The sequence below is a fragment of the Ranitomeya variabilis genome, chromosome 2, assembly GCF_051348905.1.
Source record: "Ranitomeya variabilis isolate aRanVar5 chromosome 2, aRanVar5.hap1, whole genome shotgun sequence".
Classification (NCBI taxonomy): domain Eukaryota; kingdom Metazoa; phylum Chordata; class Amphibia; order Anura; family Dendrobatidae; genus Ranitomeya; species Ranitomeya variabilis.
The window spans coordinates 284,698,714-284,712,768 of NC_135233.1; the positions used below are offsets into that span (position 1 = coordinate 284,698,714).

Here is a 14,055-nt window from a genome sequence, read left to right on the forward strand (position 1 = left end):
ATTTTAGTGGCACTTGTTGATTTTATATGTTTGACAACACCAGGCATCAAATTCTTAGCAAATTTCGCCAAGGGTCTGCAGATAAATATTGCATGTGTATGGCCAACTTTAAATCCCTCATACACAATAGATAGCTGTCAGCTCCCGAAACCATCATTGATTGTGGATACTTCACACTAGACCTTGGAAATCAAGGTCCCAGAGTCTGAAGAGTGGAGAGGCCACAATCCAAGCTGCTTGAGGTCTAGTGTGAAGCTTCCACAATCAGCGATGGTTTGGGGAACCATGTCATCTGCTGGTGTAGGTCCACTGTGTTTCATCAAGACCAAAGTCAGCGCATCCGTCTACCAGGAAACATTAGAGCACTTCATGCTTCCCTCTGCCGACAAACTTTTTGGAGATGGAAATTTCAGCAGGACTTGACACCTGTCTACACTGCCAAAAGTACCAATACCTGGTTTACAAACAACAGTATCACTGGGCTTGATTGGCCAGCAAGCTTGTCTGACCTTTACCCCATAGACAATCTATGGGGTATTGTCAAGAGGAAGATGAGAGACACCAGACCCAACAATGCAGAAGAACTGAAGGCTGCTATCAAAGCAACCTGGGCTTCCATAACACCTCAGCAGTGCCACAGGCTGATCGTCTCCATGCCACACTGCATTGATTCAGTAATTGATGCAAAAGTAGCCCCGACCAAGTATTGAGCGCATTTACTGAACATACATTTCAGTAGGCCAACATTTTGGATGTTAAAATCATTTTTCAAGCTGGTGTTATAAGGTATTCTAATTTACTGAGATAATGACTTTTGGGTTCTCATTGGCTGCAAGCCATAATCATCAACATTAACAGGAATAAACACTTGAAATAGATCACTCGGTTTGTAATGACTCTATATAATATATGAGTTTCACTTTCTGTATTGAAGAACTGAAATAAAATTAACTTTTTGATGATATTCTAATTTTGTGAGATGCACCTGTATGTGCATATTACATAACAATAATATGAGTAAAATGTATAACAAGCACATAAAATATACAGTACTATATTACTGTATAGATGCCTTATACACAAAAACAAGCAACAGTCAACATCCTGCACAATACAGAGTACCTAAATAGCAAAGATCAATTATATTTTTTATGGAAAATATTGTCATAAAATTCTGAGCGGAGACTCTGTAAATTCGCAAACATCAAGGATCGCTTAGGTAAATCCCTTTGGATTATTCACACATCAGTTTGTGGGAGATCAGTACAATCCCATTCACTAGGGATTATTTTATCGTCCCGATAAAGCGTATTACGGCCAGAAGAAGCCACTTTGCCGGAATTTATAGATAGCCTCCAAACTTTGTACCAAAACACCTTGTCGTCAGAAACCTGCTATATATTACATTATATTGTTCTGCGTACCTGTTTGATGAATACTTACATAAACCAATAAACCATATCAGGGCTTTACTTACTTCTATAATACAGTAACGATAATAGTAACAGATTGTTCTGCTAAAACCTGGGAGGCTAGAAGGCTAATTTACACTGGGTATGGACCTGCAATGACTTCTTGGAATTTACCCTCAGTTTTTGGGTTAACGATACAACAATGGCAATGGCTGAAGAGACATAATATGCATTATCCAAGACAATACTCAACGCTCCCTGTCACGACCAAGTAAAGTAAGAAGTAATCGCATCAGTCAGCAGCACATAGGGCCGCGAACCTTTAGTAGGAAAGCGACGGTGACACTGGAGTTAGGGATGTACTAGAGAGCGAAGCATTTTCCTCCTAGCAACAGAGGCTTCCACTGGAGGTCATTGCGGGAAGTGAGGTAGGCAGGTTCACAGAATATACGGAAGAGCATAGGACGGCTGTAGTCTACAGGAGTAGTGCACACATGGCCTCGCCGCTATGGGGAGGTCCTGTAACACAGAATCGAATCCTATATTTCAGATATTTGCCTTTTTTTGGCTTATTCTTCGTATCTTATGATGGCTTTATGAAGTGCATGCTTTGTGATGATTTCATATGCAAGACTTCATACATAATCACCAGTAGCTTACGCCTTAGAATCCAACAAGTGACATCATACTCTCGGATATGACATCACTCCCGGTATACAGGCCCGGATCCTGGATGCACGGCGGTTCCATTTCATGGTGCGATGTGTAAAGCCTACCGTTCTAGCACATCATTCATTCCCCCGATGTGATATGAATAGCTGAGTGCTTATGGCCGCGGAGAAACGCAATCATACTCTATTATTCATTCCGGAAACCAAATTATAAGCCCCGAATGTTATTCCACAAACAGCGTAAAATCCCATCCAGCTTTGGCTACCTCCCCCCCATTGCAGCATTTATTAACTCTACGTGGTATGTGCACCAGTGCCAGCATTGCCAGCAGCCCAGTGGAGCTGGCTCTATTTTTAGCTGCAGCTGTCACTTTCGGCTGTGTGAAGCATCATCCTTTGGCGGAGCCGTTTGTACAGTGGGAATAGGTCCCCTCCAAATAGTAGAATAACCCATTGCAAGCCAGACGAGGCCACAGCACCGCTATTGGGGATGGGAATATTGCAACAGAAGCACAAAAAAAACAAAAACAGACAAGCAACATAGCAAGTAGAGGTTCCTAAACATAAAGTATCCTTACATTGGAACATGCGCTTGATACCTCAATATGGGATGAAGAGTCTAGCAACCTCCCTCTGCCCAGAGATGCATCTCCATGTTCTGTAGAGCCAGTAATGATGTGTGTAAAATGGCTGGAGCTTAGCCCCGTAGATCTGCGCTGCCTCTCAGAGAGAAGGGTAGAGATAGCAGCAGCTACCTGGACTCACCATCCCCTCTCTGCCGCTGGTCCATGCCAGGTTCTGCCGATCCATCCTGAATGATGCTTGTGGCCCCCTTACTCCTGGGTTTTACCCCCCTCAATGACAGCTGCAGTCTCACATCTGTCTCCCTCAGCGTTATCAGCACATTGGCTCCTGGCTTTGGGGGGGTTTCTTGGGTGGCTGAAGGAGACCCTTTTGCTTTGTGTGTCTCTCACTCTCATACACACATCCCCTCCCCCTCTTTCTGTCTCGCTCACTCCCCTCCTTCTCACCCTTTTTATTCTCAGTTTTTTCCATTTACTCTCATCTTCTCGAATGAATAAATTCTTTCTAATTTCACGACCATTTGGTTCGTATAGAAAAACACTTTTTTTTTTCTTTCAGGTTACTAATTATTATACTTTATATCAATGCAGGACATTAATTATATTTTATATTTTAATATTTCAAATGGGAGGCAAAATCCTAAATATAGAAGCGAAGCCAATAAAATGACAGATGAAAATAGAGTGATAAGAGGCTACCTCTGAGTTGGTTGGACAACTTTTCTAGCTACAAAAAAGAAAACCATGGCTACCAAACATATATATTTTTGATTTTTATTTATTTGGCACAAGCTATTTAGTCAATATTTACATAAAACATTTTAGTAAAAAAACAGATAGATATACCTGAATGTCAACATATCAAGAAAGTGTGGAAAATCGGGATGCCTGGATTCCATGTTCTGGTTCCCCATAGAATGCCATGTTTAATGAGCTATATGTAGAGTAAAGATTTAAGCTGAATTTACACATGTGTGAACCGCTGTCTGATTATGGACGTACCATGATGTCCGGACTGACCGGAGTCACAGGCATATATCGGAGTTCAGCTCAGGAGATCCCCGGACGATCCAGTTATCACGATCTATACTTGAACCATGCTCCCCGAACATCTGAATTCGACCTTAGTATTCACCTCAGTAAACTCCATTTTTTACAAATGAATGGGGTTATTTTTGCAGCATGTGCACAAATTTTTGCAAGCTGCATTTAAATAAATAGGACAGTGTAAACAATTTCTGCAATAAATCTGCCACGTCTGAATTATCCTGTATGTCCACATTGGTCAGATATGCAGCAGATATTCTGCCGCTGGTTCACGCTCAGAAAACATAATTGTAATATTCTATCATTATTGCAGATGAGATTTTTAAACCTCTTGCTCATGCTCTGCATCACCGCCTCGGCATAAAGTGACCAGCACTGTTGATTTGATTTGTCTGTCGATTTATGCAGCGGATATTATCTTTTTCCCCCTTTTGCCTAATCAGATCTCTTCCTTTGCTCTGAGGACGACCACCACCCTGAAACACCTTTCGGCAAGTGGAGTTTCTTGTTTGGCTTCTTATTTTATGTCATGTAACAAATTAATAATGTATTTTATGGTGCCACAGCAAGGCTCGTTAAAGGGTCAATATTAACTATTAGGATTGCTACATCCAATAGGTGGCGCTAGAGATCAAGTCCTCTTTATCTCTGAAGGTGCTATTTTCAGATTTAAATTCCCAGAGGAGCACTATATGGCCTATAAGTCTCCTCACGCCGCCTTGGCACTCTCCATAAAGAAAAAATCCCTCTTAGACTAACAGTCAGAGGCCTTTCATCCAGGCAAATCAGATTTTTTGCTTTGCACTGAGGAGGGTACAACACCACAAAATACTAGTCTGCAAATGGAGTTTCTGGTTTGGTTTCTTATCCTAAGTCATATGGCAAGGCTCGATAAAGCGTCAATAGTGACTTTTAGGATTGCTACATCTAATAAGTGGCACCACAGATGAATTTTCTTCAGAAGAGGCTATTTGCAGATTTAAATTCCAAGAGGAGCATTGCATGGCCTATACATCTCCATACGCCAGCTTGACTCTTTCCGCAAGAAGAAACTTCACCCCATACACCCTCAGTGAGAAGGGTAAAAGCCAGTGCCACATTTCTGCAGCCACATCTGCATGATTTGGTGTGGGTTTAGGCACTCCACATTTTGCCATGTCCGTTGCAGACGTACCCTTATAGGGGACCATTTTTTACAGTGTACAGAGTGCACAGGATTTTTTTTCCATTAGGGGCTAAATTATTTATCTTACTCACATCTATAACACCACTAATTCCACAGTGCTATACAACACTTTCATCACTGTTCCCATTGGGGCTCCCAATCTAAAATTCCTATGAGTATGTTTTTGTTTTTCGAGTACAGGAAGAAATCCACATAAACACATACAAACTCCTTGCAGTTGCTGTCCTTCGTGGTTTTCAAGCCCAGAATACCAGCACTGCAAAGCAACAGTGCAACCATCGAGCCACTGTGCTGCCCCTAAATACTTTTAACATCAGACCTATTGTCACAGGGTTACCGTGTAATGAGCTGGCCGGCTCTGACTGTTATGTGATCATTGACATAGAATCTGTGACAGACACTGCCCCCGTGTGGCCAGAAGTTATACCTATGCCGAATGTGATTACAGAGAAACAAACTGTATTGGCTAGACTCCCCCCTGTTATGTCATGTGCCCAGGAAGGAGAGAGAGAAAGAGAGCCCGGGAAACTTGTCTGTGCAGAGAGAAGTCTGTGTATGCTGGTGCCCTCCTGTGAATGCGATATAACAGATTGCCTGGACGATTCCCCTCTCTTGAAAGCTGACTTCCAGATCCTGAACCCACGAACTGTAAGCGGGTCCTCTGTTGAGAGGCCGAATATTCACTCAGCGGTGACATCTCCACAGATCCTGAACCCACGAACTGTAAGCGGGTCCTCTGTTGAGAGGCCGAATATTCCACCCCTACCTGCCGTACCCCAAGGACTACAGTCTGGACCTGAGAGACGGAGCTTTGTTTAATCCCTGCAGAGACAGACAGGCCTGCGACGTGGGAAGATAATCTTCTGGAGCAAAGAGACTGGTAACGTGTGGATAGGGAAAGTGAGGGACAGTTTGTATTACACGTTTATTTCTGTGGATAGGCATATTTTGTGTTGTTTATTATTGTGTTTTGCTGTGTTAAGGAAAAATGTACAACAGTAAAGATATGTTTGTTAAAATGGAATCTGGGTGTGGAAGTTTTGCTGAGCCAGATCATGGATATACATGGGCGAACTTGCCCTCGGTCACTTCAACCGCAGCAAAGAGGAGCCAGAAGACTGCAGAGTCTGATTGCTCCTACTCCTGCGCTCAAAAAAAGCACTTCACCTTCTTATTAATTGGTGTAAATTTCTTTTGGCAGAACAGGGATTAATCGGCCATGTTGGGAGGTCTTGGAGTGTGAGTTCTCAGCTGAGCTTGGTTAGCCACTCCTATCTACTGTATAATCTGGGTCCTGACTGAAACATATCGTCAGAGCATGGGCGGACATACTGCATGTGCAGCCTGTGCGGTTGCACTGGGGCCCGGAGGTGGAGGGGGCCCCTGCAGGGTAGCTAATAATAAGGGCAATCTGGCCTGTTTATCCGGCCTCGAGGCTCCTTGGGCCCCTGGCCAGATTTTTTTCATGTGCGGTGGGCAGGGAGAGATCCCTGCAGCTCCGCTGCCTACAAGAGAAGATAGCGGAGTGGAACTGCAGGGATCCGTCCTGCTTCCTGCCCGCGCTTCCTCTCACACAGACAGCAGCACCGCTGGATGATGTAATCATTCAGCAGCCAGCTGTGCCTGAAAAAGGAAGCTGCCGACGGTTATGCTTCAGCTGTGGGAAAGCGTCCGGACAGGTGAGAGGTGCTGTGTGTGTGTGTTTTGTTGTATGTATGTGTGCTGTGTGTGTGTAAAGATGAGTGGTGGTGTGTGTTTGTGTGCATGCATAGCGCTGCGGGGTAATGTGCAAAGAGGTGAATGGTGCTGTGTGTGTCTGTGTGTGTGTAGGTGGAGGAGAGGGCAATGATGGGAGTAATGGGGAGAAGGCAATGATGGGGTGATGGAGAGGGAAATGATGTGGTGGAGGGGGAAGGAAATGATGGAGGTGGTTGAATGGGCAATGATGGTGGTGGGGAGAAGGCAATGATGGAGGTCGTGGAAAGGGCAATAATGGGGGTGGAGGGGGGAGTAAATGATAGAGGTGGTAGAATGGGCAAGGATGGTGGTGGAGGAAAGGGCAATGATGGGGATGGTGGGGGAGGAGGAAATGATGGAGGTGGTGGAAAGGGTAATGATGGAGTGGGGAAGAAGGCAATGATGGAGGTGGTGGAGGAGAAGGCAATGATGGAGGTGGAGGAAAGGGCAATGATGGGAGTGATGGAGAGGGCAAAGATGGGGTGGTAGGGGAGACAGCAATGATGGTAGGTGGTGGAAAGGGCAATGATGGGGTGGTGGTGGAGAAAGCAATGATGGAGGTGATGGAAAGAACAATGATGGGGTGGTGGGGGAAGAATGCAATGATGGTGGTAGTGGAAAGGACAATGATGGTGGTGGTGGAAAGGGCAAAAATGGGGCTGGTGGGGGAGGAGGAAATGATGGAGGTGATGGAAAGGGCAATGATGGGGGTGGGGGAGAAGGCAATGATGGTGGTAGTGGAAAAGACAATGATGGGAGTGGAGGGGAACAAGGCAATGATGGAGGTGGTTGAAAGGACAATGGTGGGAGTGATGGAGAGGGCAATGATGAAGTGATAGAGGATAAAGCAATGATGGAGATGGTGGAGAGGGCAATGATAGTGGTGGTGGAAAGGGCAATGATAGTGGTGGTGGAAAGGGCAATAATGGGGGTGGTGAAGGAGGATGAAATGATGGAGGTGGTGGAATGAGCAATGATGGGGTGGAGGAGAGGACAATAATGGGATGCGGGGAAGGAGGATAATGAGGGGTGTTGGGGATTGGGATGGTAGGAAGGGGGACTTATAATAAACTTATGAACAGGGGGAGGTGGAGGAAGACATTATTATCGCTTATTATGTCTAACACAGTCCCTTAGTATATATATTATATATATTGTACTCACTTATTATGTATAACACAGTCGCTTAGTATATAGTGTACGTACTTATTATGTATAACACAGTCCCTTAGTATATAGTGTACTCACTAATTCAGTATAACACCATCCTTAGTTACAGTTTCCTCTTTAATTATGTATAACACCGTCCCTTATTATGTACTATCCTCTCTAGTTATATATGGTGCCATCCCTTATTATATTGCTTCCTCTGTTGTTAAGTACAGTACTGTCTCTTACATCGTGTATTCTTGTTTATTTTGTTATTCTCATACGCTTTATGCATTTAATAGCCCTCTGTGTCTGTACTGTTACATATGTAGGCTGTTAACTGGTTCATGCAGCTTTATATGAAAACCCGTTTCTTACACTATGGCTGGCCTGAACAACAAAAGCAATTGTTACCATCCACCTCTCGTGTCTCCCCTTTTTCCTCATAGATTGAAAGCTTGCGAGCAGGGCCCTCATTCCTCTTAGTATCTGTTTTGATCTGTGTTTATTGTTATGCTGTAATGTCTATTGTCTGTACTGTATAAATCCCCTCTATAATGTAAAGTGCTGCAGAATATGTTGGCGCTATATAAGTAAAATTATTATTGTTATTTATTATTATTCACGGCACCCTCTTTTATTACATAGTCCCCTCTCTTTTTAGATATAAAATGACTGCTGATGGAGGAGCCGGTGACCAGACAACCAGTCCATCAGCTCCTCCATTAGAAAAGAAGCTTTCCCATGCTCCATCAGCCATCATTGCATTATACATCTTACAAGACATGACGGTATGTAATAAAAAAAACAGGGCTCTATATAATTCAATATGTAAGGGACGGTGCTGTACATAGAAAGAGAGGGCACTGTATAATAAGGGATGGCAATATGGCAATATACATAATAAAGGAGACTATGTAATATGTATACATGTATGTGTGTGTGGATATATATATATATATATATATATATATATATATATATATATATATATATATATAATTATTATTTATTTATATATCACCATTAATTCCATGGTGCTGTACATGAGAAAGGGGTTACATCAAAATACAAATAGCACTTATAGTAAACAAAACTAACAATAACAGACTGATACATACAGAGGGAAGAGGACACTGCCCTTGCGGGCTTACATTCTACAGGATTATGGGGAAGGAGACAGTAGGTTGAGGGTTGCAGTAGATCCGATGTTGTTGAGGTGGCCGTGTGGTCATTACAGGTTGTAAGCTTCTTTCAAGAGGTGGGTTTTCAGGTTTCTTTTGAAGGATCCAAATGTGGTGGATAACCAGACGTGTTGGGGCACAGAATTCCAGAGGATGGGGGATATTCGGGAGAAATCTTGGAGGCGATTGGGTGAGGAGCGAATAAGCGTGAGGGAGAGAAGGAGGTCTTGGGAGGACCGGAGATTATATATATATATATATATATATATATATATATATATATATATATACACTACTGTACATATAGCTTTGTCACCATAAAAGGAAGGGGGCCCAGACACATTTCTTGCACAGAGGCCCCAAGCAGTCAGTGTCCGCCCCTGCGCCAGAGCTAGCTTATGCTGCATTGCTGGGAGGAGAGATGTTTTCGTACTTATATGAGAAGGAGTTTGGAGGAGTTATCTGTGACTGTTGCGTGGGTTTGTAAGAGTGATAATTCCCTTCCCTCCTCTTATTTTGTTTTTTCCCCATCCTCCACTCCCCAATGCATTACTCTGTTAAGTGTGAATGAATATTTGTATGCCTTGCATTTCCATTTACTCTTGTTTGTGTTGCTTTTTTCGTCAGGTTGGTGTACAGCAGTGCACAGTAGCGCCCCCTCTTCCCTGGGTGAGGGAAGAGAACAGACGGAGGACTGATTCAGGAGATAATGCAAGGGTGGTGGCCCCGACATCTTCACCTTCAGAAGTATCCCAGGGAATAGGGTGAGCTAGGGCACCCCCTAGTGCTAGGGACAGGGAAGGAGCCCCTGTTCCCACGACAGCTGAGTCGTGACACCTATCCTCAGCTACAGGTTCTAGGTTTTGCCTCTGGATAGAAACTAAAATTTTACCATTCACTGCCATCAAATGAAAACATATTTGGTAGCTGCAGACCTTTTCGCAAAGACGTACATTACAAATCATATATAGAATATTCACATGTACCTCAGGAGCACACTAAGTGTACAAGTAGGTGGGTCTGCCGCTCTCTCTGAACTTTGTGGAAGGGCATGTGTAATTTCTATACCTTGCAGCACAGAGATAGGACAATTTAGGTGCGAGTTCCAGAGGTGAGACCCCACCAATTAGACATTTAAGACAAATCCGGTGATGGAGATGCAAAGAAGGTTTGTCCAATGCAGCATTGCTGGTTTGGCTGCGATAAAATGTTTTCTGGTATCATAATGTTGTATAGGGCTATTAAAATGTTTCCTTTATTTTCTTAACTTGGGAATGCAGTCTCACGGTTACATAATACATTTAACTCTGCTACTTGCTCTAATTTCAACATGTTATATAGAAAAGCTCCATAAAAATATTCTCCAGAATAACTCCTTTCATTCATAAATATTCCAAAATAACAACTCTTAGGCTGATCAGGAAGTAGCAGGAACTGGACGCAAGGTATTGTCGCTGGGTCCAAAATGCTGCGTTCTAATCACGCAGGTAAATCCGCATGTGTTCACTGAACCATGTAGATTTACCGCATCCATTCTATTGTGGAAATTTCTGATGAGGAGACTAGCTTCTCCGCAACAGAAAATGACATGCTGCGGCTCGTAAACCCGCGTCATGGTTGAGTTTGGCCAGCGTCAAATAGAAGCACAGTGGGCATGGAACGTCTATAGATCCCATCCACTGTGCTTGTACAGTAGACCACAGTGGTTTGGACGCAGCACACAAAACACTGCTGTTCCTGATCACGGGCATGTACCCTTATTGCAAAAGTGAATGTAGACTGCGTGAGGATCTATAAAGTATCTTGTGCACATGATAAACATGGGCACCCGGCTGTGCCTGTATATTCAGGAGTCAGTTAGGAAACCTTACTCTTTACTGTATGACTCAAGTGAATAAATATTTCATGTGCATTTCAGGTTGTGCTGTCTCAAAGCTTTTAAAAAGATAAAGAATTGGAAATGTGTCATTGTCACTAAGCTCTAATACCTGGCTGATCACTGCGTGGAAAACACTTACATAAACCACCCCAGTAGATGCTGTCGTTGTGGGAAAACCCCAGTGGGTACCTTTTCAGGACAACAAGAAGTCAGAAAATGGATAGAAGAGACTAAGAAATAACCATAGGGCCCATCATGGAAGTTTGCATGGGGGGTGGTGGGCTTCCTTCATCATTACCTAGTTTTCCTCCTTTCCTTGGTCTTCTAAGACCCTCATTCATTGTCCCAAACTTCCCTTCCATCATTCATCATTGGATCACTTTAGCTGCCCATATTCTTAGCCTTTCAATACATGGCTGGCTATATTTTTGGACATAGTGATTTTTCATATTTACAATTTGTGCACTTGCACTGAGTTCTGGGTTCTTCCTTGCATTAGATCCATATTATATAGGCTGTTCATTACCCTCTATGATTGTTGTAGATCAGAACCAGTCAGGAGCTTGCTCTTATTTTATAATGGGAAATGTTTAGTTTGCTCAAATTTAATAAAATTGCAATTGACACATTGAGGGCAGCGCAAAGTCCTGCAGTGTGCAGGCACCGGCCCTCTCTGACCTTTCCTGGCGCATGCGCACTGCAGTACTTTGCTCTGCCCTCAACAAGGCAAATAAGTACGCATGCGCAGGAGCGCCGATGCCGGGGAGTCTGTGGAGGCACTGTACCAAGACCAGCAATGCCCATCGGCCCGGACCACCCCACAGGTGAGTATAATAAAACATATTTTTCTTCTCTTACAGGTCGTATCAGGGGCAGATATACAGCATTATAGAATGCTGTATATAAGCCCTGAAATGGGATGGCCACAAATAAGCCCTGAAAGGGGATGACAGGGCCCTTTAAAGGGAATCTGTAAGTAGGATGACCCCTCCTAAGCCATCTATATGGGCATGTCAGTCATAGGAAGCTGAATAACATGATACCTTGATATTTGCCATCCAATATCTTATTCCAAAGAAATCCACAATTTTCTTATATGTATTTACTGTTCAGGACTATGTGCCGACACTTATCTCCCTAAAAATCTGCCTCCAGAGATTATTTTACATGAAGGGGAGTTACCAGTGTGATGTGTGATGGCCGATCTCTGCTCTCCTGATCTCACTGCAGAGCTGTGTGAGATTATACCTGACACATCGGCCGGTTCCTCTTAGGCCTCTTTCACACTTCTGTCTTTCAGCTCCTGTCACAATCCATCGATTTTTGAGAATGTTGAAAAATGTTGAATGAAAAATTTGCAGGATCCTGCATTTTCTCATAGACTTGTATTAGCGATGGAGATTGTGACGGATGGCCATCCGTTTCATCCGTCGTGCACTGGATCCTGCGTAAAAACCGGTCCATCGGGCACAGAAAACGTTCAGAGGAACGTTTTTTCTGCACGTTGGAAAATCGGTCAGCGACGTATCTTGCGCTGCCCGTCTCTGGCTACAATGGAGGCCTATGGGCGCAGGATGCGTTGCTGACTGTGAAAAGCAAGAATCCAGCGACGGGTCCCGTCTTTTCAAACTGAGCATGCGTGGAAGAATTTGGCTTCTTTTACACTTCCGTCGGTACGGGGCCGTCACAAAGCGTCGGCGCGACGTACCAACTTACGTTGTTAAAATTCAGCACAACGTGGGCAGCGGATGCAGTTTTTCAACGCATCCGCTGCCCATTCTAAAGTCCTGGGGAGGAGCTAGAGATCTCCGCCCATGCATGAGCACTCCAAAGTGCAGGATGAGACGTACGAAAAAACGTTCCCTCCGCCAAAGCAAGACACATCCAGTGCACGATGGACGTGACATGTGGCCATAAGTCGTAATCCGTCAGCAATACAAGTCTATGGGAAAAAAACGCATCCTGCGGGCACATTTGCAGGATGCGTTTTTTTCCCAAAACAACGCATTGTGATGGATCTAAAAAGACAGAAGTGTGAAAGAGGCCTTTCCCGTCTGGGAAATTCTCTCTCGCTCGCTCTCTTTCTCTTTTTACTATTGATGCTGTGCAGCATCAATAGTAACAAGATAAATGTTAAAAATAATAAAAAAAAATAAGAAATCGCACTATTCTCACCTACCGACGTCCCGCGCAGCATCACCGATGCTCCCGGCAGCTAGCATTCCTAGTAATAATTGCGAAATCTCGTGAGAAGTCGTGGTCTATCGAGACTGCGACTTCTCGCGAGATTTCTCAATGTATTACTAGGAACGCTAGCTGCCGGGAGCATCGCTTTGCGGGACGTCGGTAGGTGAGAATACTGCTATTTTTTTTTTTTAACCTGGTTTGCGTTGTGTATGCATTTTCGCAGCAGAAAACCGCTGCAAGAACACATACACAACAGGTGCACATAGCCTCGACGGGTCCGTCAGAAAGACGAGCCCAATGCACACGTTTTCCACAATCTGCACAGGATCCGTCATTTTAACGTCTTGACGGATCCTGTGCAGATTTGGAAGACGGAAGTGTGAAAGAGGCCTTAGCTTCAGCTTTCATCTCACAGGCAGGCAGGGTTGTAATATTGTTTCAATACAGTAGAGCTGTGAGAGCTGCAGCAATTGTGCTTGTAAGCAGAAAAAAAAATCAGTTCTGCTGTCTTTTGTTAGTTAGTAGTTGACGAAACTGACGAAATTGCAGAGGCGGTGAAACCCGCGTCAAGGTGTAGCCACAGACCACCATCCTGTTACAAATATGGCCGCAGGTAATTGATTTATCTCTTTATACATAGCATGACAACATATCGAGCCATTTGGCTGTATACTCCCTGCACAGCCCTTCTGGGCAATGAACATTGAGGAGCCGTTTCATGCACTGTGGGCCTACTAGATGTATATATTTATGGACATGTATGCTGATATTTAATGGTATATAACAATATTTTCCAGTGACCAGCATGGATGTGCATATGACTATTTAGAGTATATATCGGAAGCAGGATGTATAGGTCATAGATCTCTATATGCTTTGTCTCTTGTTATGATTGTCCATGATGATCAGGGAATATGTTTCCCTGTTATTTATTGTGCATGATATTTTTCCTGTGAGAATTTTCTATTAAATCATTTTCTGTAATTTTTGTAATATTTATAATAAAAGGTACCGTATTC

The 14,055-nt window shown here is 43.6% G+C and overlaps 1 protein-coding gene across 2 annotated transcripts in view; it reads right to left on the reverse strand.

Moving 5' to 3' along the window:
* ARHGEF9 (Cdc42 guanine nucleotide exchange factor 9) overlaps positions 1-14,055 on the reverse strand; it is a 423,137-nt gene that overhangs the window by 248,885 nt on the left and 160,197 nt on the right. The window contains exon 1 of one of the 2 annotated variants that reach the window (XM_077285099.1): positions 2,849-3,080. The exons of the other annotated variant lie outside the window; for it this stretch is intronic. Coding sequence (XP_077141214.1) covers positions 2,849-2,893 — 45 coding nt within the window. The 5' untranslated portion in view covers positions 2,894-3,080. Of the gene's footprint in view, positions 1-2,848; positions 3,081-14,055 lie in introns of those variants that run through there. 2 annotated transcript variants of the gene reach the window in all.